Below are 21,711 nucleotides of genomic sequence, written 5' to 3' on the forward strand. Positions count from 1 at the left end.
AAATGAGAACATCTTATTGAAGCTCGGTAAAGTATTAGATTATTTCACTTCTATCTGTTAAGAGTTTAATTCAGAATGAACAGCTTGTCTAAATACAAACACAAAGAAGCTTTAAAGTGACTTCTGCAAATCTAATAACCAAATTTTGATATAGTCATATACATATCCCTGTTTTTAATATATTTTGTATTTATTCAAGTGTAATGCTAAAATTTTCATCCCTCTGTAGCGGATTGCTATATAAAAATAGTTTAGGCACCTTTAAAACTAGTTTATTTCACAAATCTCATTTATACATTAGCCATAAGTTCATTTAGTAAAAAGTATTTAAGTAAAAAATCATTTAAAATATAGCTTTTTAGTAAAATCCAACAAGTTTTAAACAGACCTTTCACATATTCTCATCAAGCTTCTTCTGCAAGGCACACGTACAGACATTTCAAAGGAGTAGTTAATTATAACTTACCAAATCTTTACAATGTTTATAAAACTCTGTCTTTGGAAATGCATACAATGAATCATATACAAACATAAAAGGCACATTGCAAGTTTTAGACAGAACTGTAAATGAAATCTTTATGCATACTACCCAGATCTTAGTGGCCTGCCTCTGCTGGGGAACAACCTGTGTCACTGGATGCAAGGTAGTTTCAAGACTACTCTGCTCAAAGTATTTAAATGTACTTTTTTTTTTTGTTAAAAAATCCTAAAAGTTCCAGGGTAAACACAGACAGTTCACCCAATTTATTTTAAAATCTGTTTCAAGTAAAAATTACTTAGCCCCCCAAATGCAAAAGGCAAGGAAAACACTAAATTGTTCCTGGGTATTTCAGGAGTGGAAAAGTATAGTTTTCCAAGCAAAATTCACAGAGGAATAGAAGTTGGCTTTTAAAGCATACAGTGGCTCCTGGTTTTAATTTACCCTAAACAGGCCGAGAAGCATTTAATCACAGCATCCCTTTAAAAAGAAAAAAAAAAGAGTCAGTTAAGATACTTGTTATTTTCTTCACATACATACCAACCATTATGTATTTAAAAGTAGAAATATTACATAAAGACAAAAATCAATAGTTTATCAAATGCAGAACCTTAACAACCGTTGTTATGTTGAGTACATCTACAGCAGCAGCAAAAGCGAAGGCTCGAGCCCACTCTGAAGCTCGGCTCTGCCCATATTGCCAAAGTCTTCCTCACTGTTTACACTCAAGCACATGCTAAAATGCGGAGACTGTGTTAAAAATGTTTCTGCAGCACACTTGGTGGCACAGCAAAGGTCACAGTCTTATTTCACAGAGGCTGTTCAGCAAGGGCAGGGCTGAGGATACCCAGTCCAGGCAGTCAGCTGCACACAAGGTGCTTCACGCCCAGGCTGTGCTGGGGTTAAACCATCACGGTGCAGGGAAAAAAAGCCCAGGCTGAAGGGTTTGAAGAGGAGCTGGCTCAGCCTTAAGGTCTGAAAGATCTGAAGGGGTCTTTAACCAACAATAAACAAACTGTTTTCTGACTATTCTACTTAGATCACTCACTTTAGTCTCCTTTATTTTTCATTTTCTCAAAAACGTAACAACTTATTAAGGAGTGGAATTTGTATTCTGTTGTTAGCCAATTTGAAAAATGAAGAAAAATACTATAATGACTCAAAGTCACTGGATGTATCCTTTTTTTTTTTTAATGCCAGCAGGAGAGCCACAATTAATTAAAAAAAACAAAGCCCCCAAACAAACAAAAACAACCAACCAACCAACCCTGAAACCAACAAAACAGAAAACACAAATGAGTAAACTGTTCTTAAGAGTAAACTGTTAGAGTTAAATCAAGTAATGACAATTCTGTTGAAATCAAGATAAATGTGTACTTTAAACAAATTACACAGTACTGTTCCCTGGCACTTAACATGGTTTCCACTGTTTCCATAAGAAAGGCAGCCTATGTAAAAAAAATTATGATAGCATTCCACATAAGCAAATAACTAAATAATCCCTGAAGAAATCACTGTACTACTAAAAGCAGCCTGTTCCATGGCTCATAAAATCTCATAGGCAAATAAAACCAAAGAAATTAAGTGATGCATGTAACCTAATGTTTTTCTGACCAGAACTTGAAGTACTGTTGGTAGGGAAGAAAAGACCAGTGACCAGTAGCTCAACTTATTTTCTGTGCAGAGCAGAACATAAAAAGTGACCTAACTGAAACATGTCACATGGCCACAGGAACTACAAGAATTCAGAATACTACTTTCAACTGGTTAGCTTGAGATGTCAGAAACAGCCAGATGATAATTTGAAGCCTGAGTGCAGTTAAAGTATTTAATCCATTGCAATTATCAACTACTAAATTTTAAAAAACCATATAGTATGGCTTAATTCTCCCTAGATCAAATCTGAATCTTAAAAAAAAAAATTTCATAGTACAGAGTTTTTGGCAAAGTTACAGAAACACTCCAGGAAGCTATCAGATGAAAGGGATAGACAATACTTTGTATTCTTCCCTCCCCCCGCCTTTCACTACAGAAAATCCTCATTAAGTAATATACAGACACGGAAGCACTTTATTTAAAAAATTAACAAACAAACACAAGGCCGAAAGACCAAACTGCATTGTAGGTGAAACATTTTAGGAAAAAAAATAGATTCTTCAGTTTGTTTACTTGCATAGGGTTTCACTATGTGTTTGGCCAGCTTTTGTTCCATTTTTGTACACAATAGAGTGAAACGGAAGACAGGAGCTTGCCAAAATGAAAATTAACATGAAGCATTGCTTAAAAATAACAGAGGAATTCAGAAGTAGACTTAGCAGTTGAAACTATGCTTTTGTTTGTTTGCTTTTAACTAAGACCTCAGATCTATAAGTTATCTTTAATATAAGTACTGGAAAAGTCACTATTGCATCAATGCATTTTTAAATCAATGGAGAATTTAAACAAAACCAATTTATTTTCAGCAATTAAAATTAGAATGAGATTTAACAAACAGAATTACTATGCACTTTACGTGCATTTAAAGCTTAATATGAAGCATTTCTTTGAATTCAGCTATATCATTTCCTAAAAATTAAAAGGGAAGTTATGTTTTTTCATATAGTGAATTTAAGGACTTTTTCCCCAACTAGCATAAATATAACTGATTTTTGTTAAGATGGAAGTAATTACGCAGACTCACCTTGCAAAAGGAATATATGACAGACTATACCTGAAAAAGAGAGGAAAAAAGTCTGTTTGACAGTGCTCATGTCTCTACTAGAACCCAGTTATTTCACTACACTCCAACAGTAATAAAAGCAACCTGTTGTAACAAAACTTTAATAAGATTACCTACTCAATTGAATGCTTACCTGAGAAAAGACGACACGCTTGGACAATAACTAAACATATTGCCAAGGATTTCCTGGTTTACTTTAATTTTTACTTTTCTTTTTTTTTGTTAAATATAGTTTGTAACTTCTATTGCACATAAACTTAAAACACAGATTTGCTATCAACAGATTCAAATTGAATGGAGACTTCTGGAAAAACTAACTGTTCTTCAAGATGAGAGAGACAACTTTTACCAGTTTAAAATACCATATATATTACTATGCAAATATACATCTAATTGTATTATTTATGTAACTCTAAATACAGATATATGCTGTACTATGAATAATACACAACAACTGTGACACTCAAACAGCTGATAATTCTATTATCCTCTGAAACTTGCTTCACACAAGCCTCCAGACTGTTTTGTTCTCATGCACAGCCTGAAGAAGCTCTAGGACACTGAACAGATGTGATGCTGTCTGCTGTGGACACGTGGAACACAGTTTGAGTCAGTGATCTTCCCTCTACCTGGTATCAAGCATTTACCTGGGCCCAGCGTGACGCCCAACAGCCCTTGTCCTGAACAAATGGCTATTTGTCCTCAGATCCAAGTTCAGCATAGACACTGTGTATTCAAGGCAAGTTCAAACAAGAACTGTGGTCACCTTGGATCACCTAAGAGTTAGTACCAAGTAATTCACCTGGGACAAGGAGACAAAGTATGTTCTGTTGTACCTCCATGGAGAAAGCTGTAACTTCCGAAACTTCTGCCAGACTTACAAGCAATTCACCCAAGAGCACATCTGGATGGTCAGCACTGTACCTGCTGCACTAAATTTACCCTCTCACATCCACCCACTCTTCCCCGAGTGCTGCTGAATATTCTTGGGGCAGCATGCATCCTACGAAAATGTTATTTAGTTTTTTCCACTTCAAAAATCAAAATTTAGTTAGAACTCAAAAAAAAGAGACAGTAATCAAATGTAGAGCATATGAGTGTACAGTTACTTTCATATCAGAGAAAAAGCATGAGATTCTTTTTTGCATATATATCCCTCTCATAATGCCTCAAATAAGTTCACACATTGCAGAATATACTTAAAATGATCACTTTTGCAAGATGACTGCATATAGATTTTGCTGAAGTTATACAACCTAGCTTAGAAAAACAGATTGAGGCTAGCATTTGCTCACACTTATGCTATACAAAGCATTTATATATAGGTTTATAATATAATCATGCGGGTGTAGGGGCACAGAGAAGAAGTTAAAATGAATTTTAAGAATCTTACCAGGTCATTGCCAAGAACTGCAATATGCAGAATAACACCGCCAAACCTTTTTTGTTCCACTAAGGAAAAATAATGCAAATAATGCAAGTTAGTTCATTTTCCACCAGCCTATACTGTAAACTATTGCAACAGCCTATTCAGTCAAAAATTTAATTAACTGATGATGCCTAAATTTCCTTGTCTTAATTTGCTACTCCTTTTCATTCTAACAGATTTCCATTCACTTTGTTCATCACTCCATTAGCATCATGCTATGAAAACCTTCTCTAGCTTTGAAAACAGTTAACTGCACCACTAACACCCTCCCTTTTGTTCATGATACTGTACTGCTGCAAATATGGAAGTTCACTTCAACTACATATTTACTTCTATGGAACATAACTACAGCTAGTTTTTCAATCAAGATGTCTGAGGGTAGTTGTTCTCTCCCTCCCTTCATCTTAATCAGTTTAATATTCCTGTATCCATGGTTTCTAAAGATGACTACATATTCTCTGACATAAGTATATTTTAACCTGCTTTTCTTAGTTCTCAGTCCAGAGGTCTGCTGGCTGAACCTGATGCTATAGATTTTGTATTCTCATCTACATGACATGCAGGTGGAATGCTGCATTCGCATTGTAGCCAGCAGGCTCATCCCTCCATCTAAGCTCAACTGCAGTTGAAAACACAAATACGACACACACAAGCTCATCTTTCCTCTACAACTGAATTGTATGTTATAGCCGTAATACAATTAATAAACTAACCAAACTACAGAGGAACAAAGTATTCTCACTTACCCAGAACACAGCACACAGAGTCAATATTAGGCAAAGCTGGTGGGAGATGAAAGGAGAGACAAAAAAAAAAGAATACTCAAATACACAATAAAGAAAAAACAGTAACTGTTTTCATGTTTTCAGTGGGTAACCAGCATTTTCAGAATTGACTCATGAAACAAGCAGAGCCAAAGGCTGTCACACAGTGACTACATGCTGAACTTTATGTAAAGTGGTATTTTCCAAAGCACAGTACGATGTGCTCCAGGGCCAGAAGGGCTGGGACAAGTCTTAGAAGAGGAGGCAGAAACTGACTTCAGGAACTAGGAGGAGTTTAACCAAGTCTGTGTAGCCTTATGTCTTTAGGTCTGTTAAGAGGTTGGACTTAGATGACAAAGCTTGCTTGAAAGTAACCAAGCAGTCTGGGAACTGCTATTCTATTATTTCAGTACATAGTATCATTTTGGATCTAGTACTCATAACATCAACATCTGACAAGGACGGTATGTGCATCACTATGAACAACCCGTTATTAAAAACACTCATTCACAATTACGGTATTTGGCAAACACAGGCTCTGCTGCTTCTGTCAGTGTTTCCTCATCTTTCGACAGTAATTAAGAGCCCACTGGGGAGTAGCAGCCTCATACACAATGAAAAAGCTCACGTCAAGGTTTATTCAAGCTACTTATATGCCTTTGATGGAACATTACAATTATACGGTTTACTATGTCGAATTAATCACACCATTTGTATAAGCATAACCATCACTGAACTTCACCACTGAACCTTGTCTGGCTCCCTCCATTTGTCATTACACATAATAGAAAACAGAACAAAATTCTAATTTAAGTTTCACTGGAAAAATTTTGTTGGTGTTCCACTGAAAGAAATAAAAATAACAGACTCTCTTAAAATTTTCTGAACATATTTATGACTCCAGAGTTGCCTACAATTCTAGCCTTGTGTTAGGAGGAGGTAGAAACAGTCAAATACATCAAAAGTTTTCTAAACTTCAGAAGTTTTCCAGCTCTTCTCTGTATTACTGACATTTTCCCTCCTAGCAGCCTTAGCTCTCAGCCCATGTTCCTGTTCTCTATTAGATGAAACCTTTCATTCTGTCTTTTCCTAACCTGGTTGATAGTTTCTCTGCACAGGTAGGTACACCCATGATATTTTTTCTACTCTCTGTCCTCCTCCCATTTCCCTGACGGGTCTTGTGTCTACAGCCTTCAAAGCAAGTTATTTTCTTAGCTGGCTGAAGTCATTGCTGGACCGCTCTCCATCATCTTTGCCAAGTCTTGGGAAACGGGAGAGGTGCCTGAGGACTGGAGGAAAGCAAATGTCACTCCGGTCTTCAAAAAGGGCAAGAAGGAGGACCCGGGCAACTATAGACCGGTCAGCCTCACCTCCATCCCTGGGAAAGTGATGGAACACCTTATCCTTGGTGCCATCTTAAGACATATCAAGGGTAAGAGGGTCATCAGGGACAGTCAACATGGCTTCACCAAGGGGAAGTCGTGTTTGACCAACCTCATAGCCTTTTATGAAGACGTAACAAGGTGGATTGACGATGGCAGAGCAGTGGATGTCGTCTACCTTGACTTCAGCAAAGCATTTGACACCATCTCCCACAGCATCCTCACGGCAAAACTGAGGAAGTGTGGACTGGATGATCGGGTAGTGAGGTGGAGACCGCAAACTGGCTGAAGGAGAGAAGCCAGAGAGTTGTGATCAATGGGGCAGAGTCTGGTTGGAGGCCTGTATCTAGTGGAGTGCCTCAAGGGTCAGTTCTGGGACCAATACTGTTCAATATATTCATCAATGACTTGGATGAGGGAATTGAGTGTACTATCAGCAAGTTTGCTGATGACACCAAGCTGGGAGGAGTGGCTGACACGCCAGAGGGCTGTGCTGCCATCCAGCGAGATCTGGACAGGCTGGAGAGTTGGGCGGGAAAAAATTTAATGAAATATAACAAGGGGAAATGTAGAGTCTTGCATCTGGGCAGGAACAACCCCAGGTTCCAGTACAGGTTGGGGAATGACCTATTAGAGAGCAGTGTAGGGGAAAGGGACCTGGGGGTCCTGGTGGACAGCAGGATGACCATGAGCCAGCACTGTGCCCTTGTGGCCAAGAAGGCCAATGGCATCCTGGGGTGTATTAGAAGGGGGGTGGTTAGTAGGTCCAGAGAGGTTCTCCTTCCCCTCTACTCTGCCCTGGTGAGACCTCATCTGGAATATTGTGTCCAGTTCTGGGCCCCTCAGTTCAAGAAGGACAGGGAACTGCTGGAGAGAGTCCAGCGCAGGGCCACAAAGATGATTAAGGGAGTGGAGCATCTCCCTTACGAGGAAAGGCTGAGGGAGCTGGGTCTCTTTAGCTTGGAGAAGAGGAGACTGAGGGGTGACCTCATCAATGTTTATAAATATATAAAGGGTGGGTGTCACGAGGATGGAGCCAGGCTCTTCTCGGTGACAACCAACAGTAAGACAAGGGGTAATGGGTTCAAGCTGGAACACAAGAGGTTCCACTTAAATTTGAGAAGAAACTTCTTCTCAGTGAGGGTGATGGAACACTGGAACAGGCTGCCCAGGGAGGTTGTAGATTCTCCTTCTCTGGAGACATTCAACACCCGTCTGGACGCCTTCCTGTGTAACCTCACCTAGGTGTTCCTGCTCTGGCAGGGGGATTGGACTAGATGATCTTTCAAGGTCCCTTCCAATCCCTAACATTCTGTGATTCTGTGATTCTTTGTCACCATGTCTGAGCACAGTGGATGATAGGATAACAGAGCCAATAACTTTTGTGCTGGCTGTTTTAGTGTCTGGCTTAGGCCCTCAGCTTGACCAGAAAAAACCCACAGCTATAATGCGTTGGAGAATTCATGCTCGGCAAATACAGACTCTTAAAAAACTGGATATATTCTTGGACATTTTTACTGCAGACGTATGAAACATAACTTCCCTAGGATGTGTAACTTGGTATGATTCGGAAGAGATGGGAAGAAGTCACTTCTTTAATAAAGCCCGGAGTCCAAGCAAGAATCAAGTGACTTCTCTGAAAGATGTGGGCAAACATGAGCTTCTCAAATGAGATGATAACTTTTTTTCTTTTTTCTTTTAATGTGGGCGTGTGGGAGAAAGAATATACAACCCATATGACAACCACCCAAAAAGAATTCATGAAGGGTTTCTTATCCAAATCAGCTGTAATCAACTAGAAAGCTACACAACAGCGAGAATAGGAAGTCAACTACATCTCAAAAATAAAAGTTGAAACAAATTAGGAAGAATGAGAGAGAAATTCAGTACAAAACAGAGAAGCAGCAAGGGCAGAATCTTGTGTTTAACCACCTAATATGGAGTTTTGGGACAGGAATTCTGAGATTAGGGACAGGGCTGTTTTTTCCATCCTTCTGGAAGAAGAAATGCTGGTCATGGAAGTAACAGAGCCAAAATCCTCACAGTGGAGGAGAGTGAAGCTCAACATGTGGCTTCCTGGACTTTGGGGACAGAAATTAATTTTCTTCATTGCTTTGAAAGTGCTGAACCACTAAGCTAATACAAACAGAGCTGCAGCCAACAAACTGTCAAACCAGACTTGGTGACCACCGACTTTTCACAGAAGCTGGAAAGTCTCTCTTTAGCCTTGTTCTTGAAGAAATTGTTTTAGAATATAACTTAAAAATAATCAACCTAGTATTAGCATTTACTAAGAAATATCTAGTGAAGAACATTTTACTCCAAATGATTAATTTAAAAAAGAACATCAGCAGCAACAAAAACACAGGCTTACAGAAAGGAGTTAGATAATCTTTGACATACAAAGCTAATCAGCTTGACTATCACTCCTCAGTACAAAGAGGTGGACTGAGAAATAACCTCTCTTTAGTAAAGCCTCAGATTTAGCTTTGAGGTTAAACATCTTTGCAAAAGGAAGTAAAGGTAGTGTATTTACCAACATCACAACTGTAGCTATTAATCTTTTTGGCTCAAACATTGCTTTCAATTGCTTCATTGGCCCCATCAGGAAACATGTACTAATAGGAGAGAAAAACAAAACAAATGGTAAATCAGTTTATTTTAAATATTTGCAAAAGACAATAGGTAATTAACCAGTTTTTCAACAGTTAGATGAGTACAAAGGCTTTTAAAAAAGGCATTTCAGTCTTTAGTAACAGAGACCCACTAGAACGAAAGGTGAAATATTCAATTAATTTAGTCTTGGAAACAGCTTATGTATTGAGACACCCCTGGTCATGAATTTCCTTCCAAGTCATTACTGCTTACAGCAGAGTGTTGTCAAGTTGAAATCTAGTGAATTTCATGTTGAGGCTGTTCCAAGAAATGACTTGCCAAAAGAATGCAAAGAATACAAAGACCAAACTTCCATAGAAAATTTCTGTTTAACAACAAACTTCTTACCCAGGCAGTGTGTCAGTAGCTACAATCAAGGTTACAGGGAAGCTTTAAATCTTTGCCCAAACTCAGCAAGAAAACAAAGGAGGAAAATGTTCAGTAGTTTGTGTTAAATTCTCCTGCCCCCTTCTACTTTGTAGTTAACTTGATGAAAATCAAAACCATCAGCAATGCTATGCTGTGCCTGTTCATGCAAAGAGATGTGATGTGAACCAAGAATTCACAATTGTAAGAGTGGTTATCTGGCTTCAAATATTCTGAGATGAGTCTCTTCTTTCTCTGTGACTGAAACCATTCTGCTTTGTAGAAAACATTTATTCAGAGAGTGAGAACGTCTGTAACCTTGTGTTGGTCTGAATGCTTTACTACAGAGCAGGAAAAACCTAGTTTAACTCCTTTTCTAGTTAATATTTATTTCTATAAAATGAAACAATCAGTAGCAGGGAAGAGTTTGGCTCCCTCCTGAAATCAGTCACAGGCCTGGTGAAGCATGCATCTTCTAAGACAGAAGAAAAGGGGGAACCCATATTCCAAACAGTAAACTGAACCCATGATTTCCCACATCCAGATGTTCCTACTTGCAACTTTGTGTGTATATATATATATACACACCCACCTTGTCTCCACATTTTTTTTCTTTAAGTTGCATGCACAGACTTCAAAAGTCAGTACTAAATGGAAAGAAAATGTTTTCTCAAATCAATAGAAAAAAAGTTTTAAATTCACTGCAATCCAAACTAACTTTTTTTTTTTTTTTGTATTTTTAAATCTTGGTTGCTGGGCCATAAAATTAGATTAAGACAAAAAAAAAGAGACCTGAAGAACTAGAATAAAAAATTAGTTAGCTAGTAGAAGGATATGGATGATGAAAATATGGTGGTAAAAATGAGGGAGGTTCAGGCCACGTAAAATAAGCAAAAAAAATATAGAAAGCGAAATACATTGATGCTAGTTTGATTAGCATTGAAGGACAGACATTCTCTAGAGATGCGAGAGAATCCACACTGAGCAGAAAGGCCAGAAAAAATCTAGAGCTCCTTCACTTAGACAGGATTTTTCTTATATACAACACATTCTGTAGAAGATACACCCATCACGACAGAGAAGAATCAAGTAAGTAATTGTTTTCATGTTTGTGGCTAGAAAATCATCATAAAAACAGGCTAGACAGGACTATTTAATAAGAGTAGTTTCTGCATTTGTTTTAAATACAGACTTGTAAACAAACCTGAAAAAGTTTAAGTCTTCTTATCAATTTGGGACTTTTTCATCTTTTCCTACTGTTCTTAGAACACAGTTGCCTGTTGTTTATATCTAGAAGGCCTACTGAAGGGGAAAGGGGCCTCTTTTTACTTCTAATTTTATTTGGGAGTCCAGACTGAAGTTTTTCAGCATTCTCCTAAAAGAAATATCAGTCTGTAAAAGTTTTAGTCTTAGTTCACTGACAATTAGACTTGATTAGTACCAAGTTTATAAAATGCTAATTTAATTTGAAGCAGTGAAAACACACTCAAAATACTAGGTAAAAAAAAAAAAAGCCAAACAAACAAACAACAAGAAGGAATAAAGAACAAGGTAAGGGAGAGAATGGGAAATACTCAGTTTTGCCTACATCCAGTATTAACGTTTCATCTTGTTTTAGTACAAGATGAAATAGTTATACAAATGAGAGACTCAACTCCAGTATAACAAATTTGTTAGGGGGCAAAAATGTTTGAGGAGAAGCAGTACACCATTACATTTCTCAAATGTTAACATCACATTTCCTGAGTTTTAACAGATGAACAATGCTTTGACTCAAGAGCTAAGTGACTTGACTAAAGTCATAGAGTCCATCAAAGTCAACACCAGATTTTATGGGTTCCGAGTCCCATGAGCATGCTTCAACTACACTAAGAGAAGGAGAAACAGAAACCGAAAATACTTTATTGACATTAAGTTGTTTCTTACATATCTTTCAAACGGTGAAAGAAGAGTTTTAGATCCTAGGAGGTCCCCTCTGCAAATCTTTTAAAACCAACTGCTATGGAAAACACTGCAAAGAACCAAGCAGAGTTTAAAAATACACTGTGAATGATTTTTAGATTCTGCCTGGCCTTACAGTCAAAACGAAGATTTCCTGAACCTCTCCCTTTTCAAACAATTTTTCTAGAGACAGGATCATCTTGCTGTTAAAAGCAAAAAGCTCCTTCCAGTAGCAAAGTATCCACACTGTGAGCAGACTACCAGTTTGTCCCTGAAACTGAGGTACCCCTGCACTTGGCAGAAGCACTTCGCTGTAAAAAGTACAAAATTCAGCAAGCAATTTGTTATTCATACTTCAGATAGCAACTGTGGTGTGTCTACAAAACCATCACATAAGGCATTACAATGGGGCAATAACAAGTGAATAACTGATATTCACCAATTATGACAATCTTAAAACTGTAGGACAAACATTTATGCTATTAGTGTTTCAACATGAAAACAATGTTGTTTATACACAACATAAACAGACACCATTTTAGAATAAAAGCAAATGCAAACACAGATGAAAAAGAGAACACTTTTCTAATAATAATTAAGAAATCATACCTGGCTAATGCAGCAATATTTCCCAGGGTGTAAAACACTGCAAAAAGTTTGATCCCCTTTGGGAGCCATAGCAAAGCTGTTCCCTAAAAAAGAGAGGTTATTTGTATGTTTGTAATTAGTTAATTCAATTTATTTAGATTTTATAGTTTATAAATATATTTTCAAACTATGAAGAGTGCCATTCTAACATATACCAGCACACTACATTGTTCTCAGATTTGTAGTAGTCAATATTCAGCACACTTCTATTGCCACCTACTGGCAAAATAATGTATTGATATACTATATTTTACAATATTTTTACAACTAGACAATGTTTGTTTATAACATTTATTTGTACTGTTTATATTCTATTTATGACACTTTCAGTTTTGTTATAATGCCTCACTATAGATCATACACCTCAGCATAAAAGGAAAAAAATGTCATAAAGCCAAACTAGTATCCATCATCTCCTTTATCCTCCAGTCAACCATCTGGACTTGCAGTCTAGATATGCACTGAGGCCCAATAGAAATATTTTAGAACTCTTACTTACAGACATTTCTTATTTCCACTACACACAAAAAAACCCCAGAGCCTATGACAACCAGGAAGAAACAGAGCCAAAATGAGAAGAAAAACATGGTTTTTTAGTTTGTTTGATTTTTCTAAGGAAAAAAAAAAAGAGAGAAAAGCTGTGATGTGGACAGTGTCCTAAAAAAGAAAAAAAGGCAAACCCCCAAATATATTCTACCCAATTGCAATTTTGCAATTTCAGTGGGAATCTGTGGTGTCAGTTTGCACAGACCACAGTACAAGCAACCATGGAAAGCTGCAAAGCTGCAAGAGTGTAATCACATACTACAAGGAAAGCCGATGGACACTTTGCAAAGACTAGATTAAAGAACGAACACCTGCAATATTGTCCAGGCAAGAACATAATAAATATACCAGGCTGCAGACATATGAGATCTAAAGGTCAGGTACATACCCGTAAGGGGGAACTTGAGCGTTTCTATGAGGGCCTCCCTAATGCTGCAGCAAAAGGTCCATAGCCTGAAGCAGAAGGTGGAGTTGCCAGCCCTCAGGTTTCTGTGGCAAAGCTTGGCTACGGAGCTGCCTCCAAACTCTCCAAGATACGAGGTCCACAAACACACCAGCAGTTTTGACTCCTATCTATCAAGATAACTCAAGGAAACCTGAGGAAACTAGGATCCTAAAGCTGCTTCTTCCTGTCATTACACGCGTCTCCTTGGTTTAAAAACTTTTCACGGTGAATGAAAGAGCAGCAGCAGTCAAATAACAGCAAAACCAGAAACTAATGCACACAGGACAAGTTTCTCCATCCTGCTACCAGAATGCATTAAGAGTCAAGACGATTTGCCTGACAGCCTCCACAAAAACTGCAAACATCATCCACACACGTTAGCCAATTGCTGCTGACTAGCTTACATCAGAAGTCATGCTTTGTGAAGAACCAACATCCTACTGAATAATGAAAACAAACAAACAAAACCAAAACAAAACATTTTAAAAAACCCCCCAAAACCCCCCAAACCCCACCCAACAAAACAAAACACCAAAAAACCCACCAGCAGTCTGGATGCTTCTGCAACATTATTTCACCTGCTTCTGGGACTTCCCATGCATATGAAGAACTGCTTTGCACTGCAAGTTACATGTGTCAGATTTTGGTAGACCTAGTCAATTAACAGATTTCAGCTTCTAACTGCAGGCTTGAGCCTCCTGCCAACACCTCAAGTTCAAGAATGAACTAATGATTTGCTGGCCATAAGATCAACAGGAGTGCAAGAGGTTTTTCAAGTGTCAACACACTCCCATAGTCATCACCTACCGATTTGTGAGAGTGACAGGTTCCACTTGTGGATTCTTAGCCTTTAAAAACCTCTCAAGCTTCCCCCTCTTTTTTCTGTTTTATTGGAGAGACTAAAAATCAGATGGGTACATGCTGAAAAACAGCAAAAGCTCTTCCCTAGTATACCACTCACAAATCTAAACTAAAAACACAGCATATTTTGTCAACGTTCAAGCCTTTTAGTATGAAATTTTATTACACTAAAATAAAAATGCTCTCTGCTGTGAATGGAGGAAAGATGGTCAATATTATAATTTACAGAATAACAGCCGCTACATGCTAATTTTAAGTGTAATGTCCAGCTAAATTTATGGATACAAAATTTAGGACACAGAATTACATATGAAGCATGAATATGAATGAGGTTCTACTGTAGAACATTAATAAAGTACAGGGAAAAAGAAAACAAAAGTACTTACAAGAATAGAACACACAATGCCAGCAACAAAACATATGGCAAACCATCTGAGCCGAGTACCAAAGCTGAGCGTTGAGGCATCAAGGACCTTAATGAGAGAAGAAAAAAAAAGCATATTACAAACCCAGCTCTGAACAATCTAAAGGACACTTTTTTCTTTACTATAAAAGTCCTTATTTTCAAACAAAATAATTTTTTAGCCAGAAATTACTATTTTACTTTGCTTAACAGTTGCTTGCATATTAATTATTTCAGTTTAAGAAATTATATTAGCAATTTGGAAACATATTTCCAAAACCAACAAACAAGACGAAAGCTGTGAAGGTATATCCTGGCACTCAAGTAATACTGCTCTACTTTCAAAAACTTCCTTTTCACCATGCAATTACAATTGAAAATTCTCACAGTTGTACCAAAGCAGAAGAATGAATGGACCTTCCAGCAATTTGCAGAAGAACATGTATCTATGTGTGCAGCACTGTATGTTCCCAGAGATATTACGACCTTTTTCTTTTACTAGACAGAATCCATTATACATACAAATACAGGTATCCACTGCAAACCTTATGATCTCATTTCAGTTACTGTTCCTTACAGGGTGAAGGTGTAGGAGATAAACACAGCTTGTCTCACCAGACACCTAACTTGCCAAAGGGATCATTTTACTTCCCGCTTCTCCAGTGTGGCTCCAGAAAGCTGGCCCATACAACTCACCAAGTGGGTAGAAAACGAGTGTTCTTACTATTCTGATGACTTAGTTCTGCGTTAGACTAACAAGCCAAACCAGCTCAGCAAGATGTCAGCAAAGCGGTGGGGCTGACACAAGGAAAGAGGCAGGGCCACAGAGCTGGCAGAGGAACAGCCCCTTTCAGCACAAGCGACTTGTTAGATAAGCTCAGCTCATCTCCGCCCATGCTGTAAAAACAACATAGGTCAGCTTACTGCAGGTCACTAAAATGAAAGATACTTTCTATTCTAAATTGGCCTATTGGGTAAGCTGAAGCAGATGACTATAAAAAGCTAACTTTCCTATTTGTTCAGATGACACGAGAAAACTTGCCCTCTTGTTATCTCTTCTACAGATATTTTCAATCAAGTGTAATTAACCAAATACACAAGTTAGGGCTTCCCCAACTTATTAGTTTGATATTTCTCCTACTCTCTTGAGAAATTTCTTTTTCAGGTAGGGTTAAGTGAATGAAATCTGGTTACTGCTGAAAATTTTACATCTGTACAAATGAAGAATCCATACCTAGTTTAATACAAAATGGCCACACACAAATACACATTTATGTGCTGTGATGAATCAGCATCTGAACATATGTCAAAGAATAGCTTAGACTACTTTCTACTTATACAAAAATTACTAACCTTATTTAATCAAATTAAATGCTTTGAATATTCACTTAAGAAGGGGGATCAGAATACTAAACCCATCTTTTACACTTGCATACTTTCTAAGCAGACACGGAGCTGGGATACAATGATATTGCGAGTTTTCTTTCCCCTTCTCTGTGTTCAGCAGTAAAGATGGAACTTCCCAAAGGTCAGAAGACGTAGCTTACCTGGTTGGGTCCAACTCTTTATCCTTATGCACGCATTAAAGAAATAGACAAAAAACAGTAACTGAAAGATGGTTTAGTATTTGAAATCATATTTGCTAGTCATATACCTGAATACCTACACATGTAAGAAGTGCAGGTAGAGCTGGAAGGATGTAACTGAAGATACTCATTTGAATCACGCTTTTAGTTACACCTATTCATGCAAGTAATCACATGTTCACAAAAAAAGTAAAAATCCTTTCCACCCCTGCTCAGACATGAAGTATGGATGGGCCAATCCAATACTATCACTACACCCAACACATGGATTTCAGATTACCTAGAAAACAAGGAAAGGATGAAGGCAAATAATTTCTTCAGGTGTATCAGGCACATTGCTGCCACTTACTGCTATTCTACTTCTACTCTTAATATCTGATGGTATTCTTGAAACAACTAGCAGGAAATTTCATTTTTATATAAATTTGAAAATAGCTTTACCTCCATTTAATCTCTAACAGTTATTAGGTGAAAAAAATACCAACACCATAAATAAGTCAACCACACAAAGGCTCAGAACAAAAAAGGCCACGAAATTTAAAATACTATTTTAAAATTAGTTTAATACATTTTATGGGTTTAATTCTTAAAATCTTAGATTGACGATACATTCACATGAACTACAGGAAGATAAGCTATGGCATGAGGGCTGCCAGAGCACCAAAACAAAGCGTTCACTGTAATAATAAAACTAAATGAATTAATTGGCATTAAAACAAAGGCTGATCCTCCAAGCATTCTATTTATGTTACCAAGCTGAACCTAGTTAAAGCAATGTTTGAAATAATGAAACTGGTGATCTGATAATGCATTTTCTTAGTCCCTGATACCCAAGACTTTTTAAGTTTCATGGAAAAAACGGAACAGGTCACCTTTCTGAGATGTCTGTTTCACTCCTGCGGTGAAGCACCTTGCAGCAGCAGTTGAGTAACAGGTACATAGTTCGACTACTTAACCCAGAGACTTCAGCTTGTGCTAAAATGCCAGGCTACGGTCTGTAAAAGTTGAGGACCTAACACAGCGCCTGCCTATTCTGCTGTATGTGCTGCAAAAGCAGTCATTTCTATGAGAGGGGCTGTGAGACACCCTGAAGTAACAGCTTAGTTTCTTACACCTACACTCAGAAACTATGAACCAGGATCCTAAGAAAAAAATTAGTAAAGTCTAAGCTGCCTATGCAACAAAAGCAGGAAAACAATGTAAGGGTGATTAGGAAATTTTTTATTGTCTGACATAGGCTGTACAGCTAATCCTAGATTTCAGATAAAAAGAGCTGGCATTACATTCTACTGTATTTGCATTAGGAGAAGCTTTTACTTAGAAGACTGAAAAAATTGCCATGGAACTTCTACATCTGGGGAAAGATTCATATGGAGAACTGTGCAGTGGCGGCGGCAAAGGAGTTCCTGTAAAACATACCGTTCTCACTACACTGCTCATCAGCTTGTTTTTAAGCAATAAGAAGAAATAAGAAAGAGAAATCAACAGAGACCCTCAGTTTTCTATAGCTAAGCTTTAATGCCAAACTCCTGCGCAAGAAGCAAAGATTTTTATTCACAGGGTATTCCAAGAAAATATTACACCAAAGAAACAACTAAGACATCCAGAAATCAAGACGAAACCCGAAGTGGAAACTGGAACCCAGAAGGCAGACTTCCTGAAACACATGGAATGGTCTTGCAATAGTCTAATACACAAGTTTCAAATGGCAGACAACAGTGTCTTTACTGAATAGCTTGGCATGGTCACTCAATAAATCAGATGAATGACAATCTGCAAGACTGCCCTTGTGCAAAAATGTTTACTGTGGTTTTGAACAGCTACCTAGGCTCTCTCCATATATTAATTATCTTATAAAGGTTTTCCATGTGGGCAAGGAAAGAAAAAAGAACCACTTTCTTTTATAGGTTTTAAGAAAGTAAATTTAAGAATATGCAAGTAATGGAGAAAACTGAATTTCAAAGAAATGTTGAATACGTTTTCAGAATTGAGTTCCTAAGCGATATTCCAAAAAACATTTATAGAGACACATCTTCCCTAAGAGGTTTCCTTATATGTATTTCTATCAACACTTCAGACTAAAATATAAGAAATCTAAATATCTGGTCTATTCCTCCTTGCTAAAATATTGTTGAATGCTTTAAGCAGTTGTCAATCAACAAATATCATGAAACTACAGCCAGAAAACAAGCCAATCTGTCAAATGGACTCGTTTTAATATTAGCTTTAGTGTTGATAAAACTAAAGAACATAATGCTGCCCTGACACTGGTATATTTACAATTCATTATTGACTTTTTAAAATAAATTCCTTTAGCTATTTTTTATATTTAGAATGATTTTTTTAAGATTTAGGATAAATGATCTAATTGCAGCAAGAAGTGATGGTCATCTGAAGAGTTTCGTGCAGGAAGGCTTCATTGATTCGTAACACAATTGTCTCACTATATACCACTACTTAACAGGAATTACTGCTGACTTCATGGTAAAGGTTCTGCAAAAATCAAGGAGCAGAATACAGAGACATCTATGAACCTAAACCATATGACGGCTATTACACAACTATCGGCTAATCCAAAGAGAGGGTCATTGTTTTTAACCAAACACATGACTCAGTTCCAAAAGGTCACCTAAAACAGTTGAAGATTTTACACGCAAAATGCACAACCTTATACTTCCTTCCACAATCTTACCTCTTAAAAAATGTCCTTCTCTGCACGGGTGCACATAGTTTTTTGCTCTACTACACACACACTTTTAAAATAGTCAACACCATTCAGCGGTAAAGCTATAGCTTTAGTGAACACCACATATAAATTTATTCACTAAAAACAGGCATGATTTCCAGTGTTATAGAAATACATTGCTACTTTGACAGAAACCTACAATAGGGACATTGTCTAAAAGCTTGAGGTTTTTTTCAGTGGGTATTTATTTGCTTTAAAGAAGATATTTCTGGTTCATCTTCTGAGCATGAAACTCCTTTGCAATATGCCAAAGACATAGTTAAGTTTTCTTCTATCATGTACTGGACAGGCTTTAAACAGGGGCAGATTGCTCCTATTTAAAGCCTTCTCCAGATATAGCAACATCATCACATCCAATAATCAAATCATATATAGCTTAGTTACTGACATTTAATAAAAGACATATTCTTAGCTTGGTTTTATCTCTCTCAGGATATACACCTCAAATATAAAATTATTAAATACTTAGGCACGTATTTATTGATTGCTGCCTTAAAACAAACATCACAGCATCAAGTAAAGAAGAACTCCATGTCACCATCATGTGTCTCATACGAAATGTGCCTGAGTATGCCAGATTAATTCTCTTGGAATTGAACTAGGATTAACAGAAATGTAAGTATTTCTTTGATAATCTTGTGATAAGATCAGAAGGTGAAGCATCACTCCTAAATGCTGGCATCCAGCTCTGGTGTGAAAGGGCACAGATGCTACACTGCTTTTAGAATCAATTGGACGTGGATACAATTTAGCTGCTTTACTGTGGCAAAGAGGCCAAGTGCATAATCCTTGAAAACCAACAGCAACTCAGTGCAAAGACACGTGAGTGTCCAGCAAGCTGCTGGAACTAACATTATGCCACAGACACCAGCTACACTGAGGCTGTGCTGGTTCACTAAGGTTTATCAGCTGCAGCTCAGATCCAGGCTGCTCTATGTTCCAGCTTCCTCCACCATGCTCCAGCATCCTGTAGCACACAGGATCAAGATACTCCATGAGGTGGGGCACTCTCACCTGCAGTCACACCAATTAAAAGAGGGCTGATGCTATAAATGATTCTTTATAAGCACGCACAGCTTTGCTTCAACCTATAAGTCTCAGAGGTGTACGGTGTTCAAACCCAGTAAAGAAACATAACTGACAATGAGGAAGATAATGGGGAGGAAACACAAAAATTGAATTGTACTTGAGTAGGGGGCAAAAAAAAAAAAGAACATCAGCACAATAAACTCATAACAATCGCTATCTATAGAAAGTCTTTCACAGGTTTTACAAATACAGAAATATAAGAAAATAGAAAAGTAATTTAGAAAGAAAACCTACTGTTTAATTGATGATCAAGTCAGCAGAAACTGAGTACACATAAGAAGGAGGGAGAGTACACACAAGATAAGGAGACCCTGTTATCTCGAAGCAGCTAGTGGAAAATAAAACCAAAGGACCCCAAAGCGCCAACACAACAAAGTGTTTCTCTGTACATCGAAAATTCGCCAAAACTCTTACTCCCGGGCAGGACCTGCTGCCCGCAAACCTCGTCTTTCGGCGCATGCAGCAAACTTTCACGTCTCCGTTGCCTCTCCGTCTGTCCCGGTTACTGACACGGCCGGGCGTGCGGGCAGACACCGTGTGCAGGCCGGGGAGCGGGGAGTGCGGGAACGCGACGGCGCCTGAGCCCACAGACACCGGAGCGGCCCCGGGCAGGGCGGCCTCAGCGACCCCGCCACGGCGACTCAGCCCTTGCGCTCCCCGCGCGGGGGGGGCGCCGGCCCTGGAGGCGCAGCTCGGCGGCCGTTAGCGGCGGCCATCGGGCGCACGGTGCGGGCAGGGGGAAGAACGAGAAGAACGGGTCCCCGCCGGGAGGTACCTGCGCCGTCAGTCCCTGCTCCTCGTCGTCCTGCCCGCTCAGCACCCGCCGCAGTTTCTCCATGCTCGGACCGGACCGGACCGGGCCGGGCCAGAGGGGACGAGACGGGATGAGACGTGTGCTCCCTGCCCTGCCGGGCCGCTGGCCCAACCGGAAGTGACGCGCACAGGCAGACTTCGCCCCCTGGCGGTGGGCAGCGCGGCGTCGGGAGTGAGGTCCCGCGCATGCGCGCTTGGGCGGCGCTTGGGCGGCGGGCGGCGTGGGGGTGGTGGGGGCGGTGGGGGCAGCGCTGGCCGCGCTTCCCGGCCGCTTCCCAGGGACCCCCTGTAGAGTGTCGCCGTGTCACGCAGGTGGGCGCCTGCGCAGGCCTCTGTGGAAAGGAAGAAGGGCTTTTTCAGTGTTCCCCGGCTTCATCTCTTGCTGGGGAACTGGCTGGTATCGATACGGGCGGAAACTGATTTGCCTGAGGTCGGCAGTGTGACTTGGCGGTTGAATGAAGCCTTTTGTGCAGGTACAGAATGGCAACACCGTGATCGCACACGGCCCTGCTAGAACCGCAGCTTGGGGTGCGCTGGCGCTGCAGAGGGGCTGCCTCACCCCGGGTGTCGGTAGCGGCGGGGCCGTCGCCGCCCTGGCCGTGCCAGGGGAACGGTGCCCGTGGGCCGAGCATGGGGTCGTGCAGCTACCAGATGGTAGGCGTGCTGCAAACACCGTGTAAGCAGCCTCGCTGCTCCTTGAATTAGAGGTGCTGTTGCACCCTGCACATCTGCGAGCAAGCCAGATGCTTTTTCCAGCTACGAATGGGTGGGGCAGAGAGAAAACGGGATTAGCTGTTAAGGCTTTCATCAATGAGTAAATGTAATGCATGTACTAACACA

The 21,711-nt window shown here is 39.3% G+C and overlaps 1 protein-coding gene across 1 annotated transcript; it reads right to left on the reverse strand.

Moving 5' to 3' along the window:
* Positions 1-256: 256 nt before the first annotated feature.
* On the reverse strand, positions 257-20,973 carry SFT2D1 (SFT2 domain containing 1). Its single transcript, XM_065631909.1, has 8 exons — positions 20,834-20,973; positions 14,621-14,707; positions 12,344-12,426; positions 9,309-9,390; positions 5,373-5,408; positions 4,591-4,649; positions 3,159-3,188; positions 257-958 (listed from the first exon to the last, which is right to left on the reverse strand). Exons 1-8 carry the CDS (start codon positions 20,894-20,896, stop codon positions 919-921), a joined length of 480 nt encoding a protein of 159 aa, XP_065487981.1. The 5' UTR covers positions 20,897-20,973; the 3' UTR covers positions 257-918.
* Positions 20,974-21,711: the final 738 nt, after the last annotated feature.

The sequence above is a fragment of the Caloenas nicobarica genome, chromosome 3 (genome assembly GCF_036013445.1).
Source record: "Caloenas nicobarica isolate bCalNic1 chromosome 3, bCalNic1.hap1, whole genome shotgun sequence".
Taxonomy (NCBI): domain Eukaryota; kingdom Metazoa; phylum Chordata; class Aves; order Columbiformes; family Columbidae; genus Caloenas; species Caloenas nicobarica.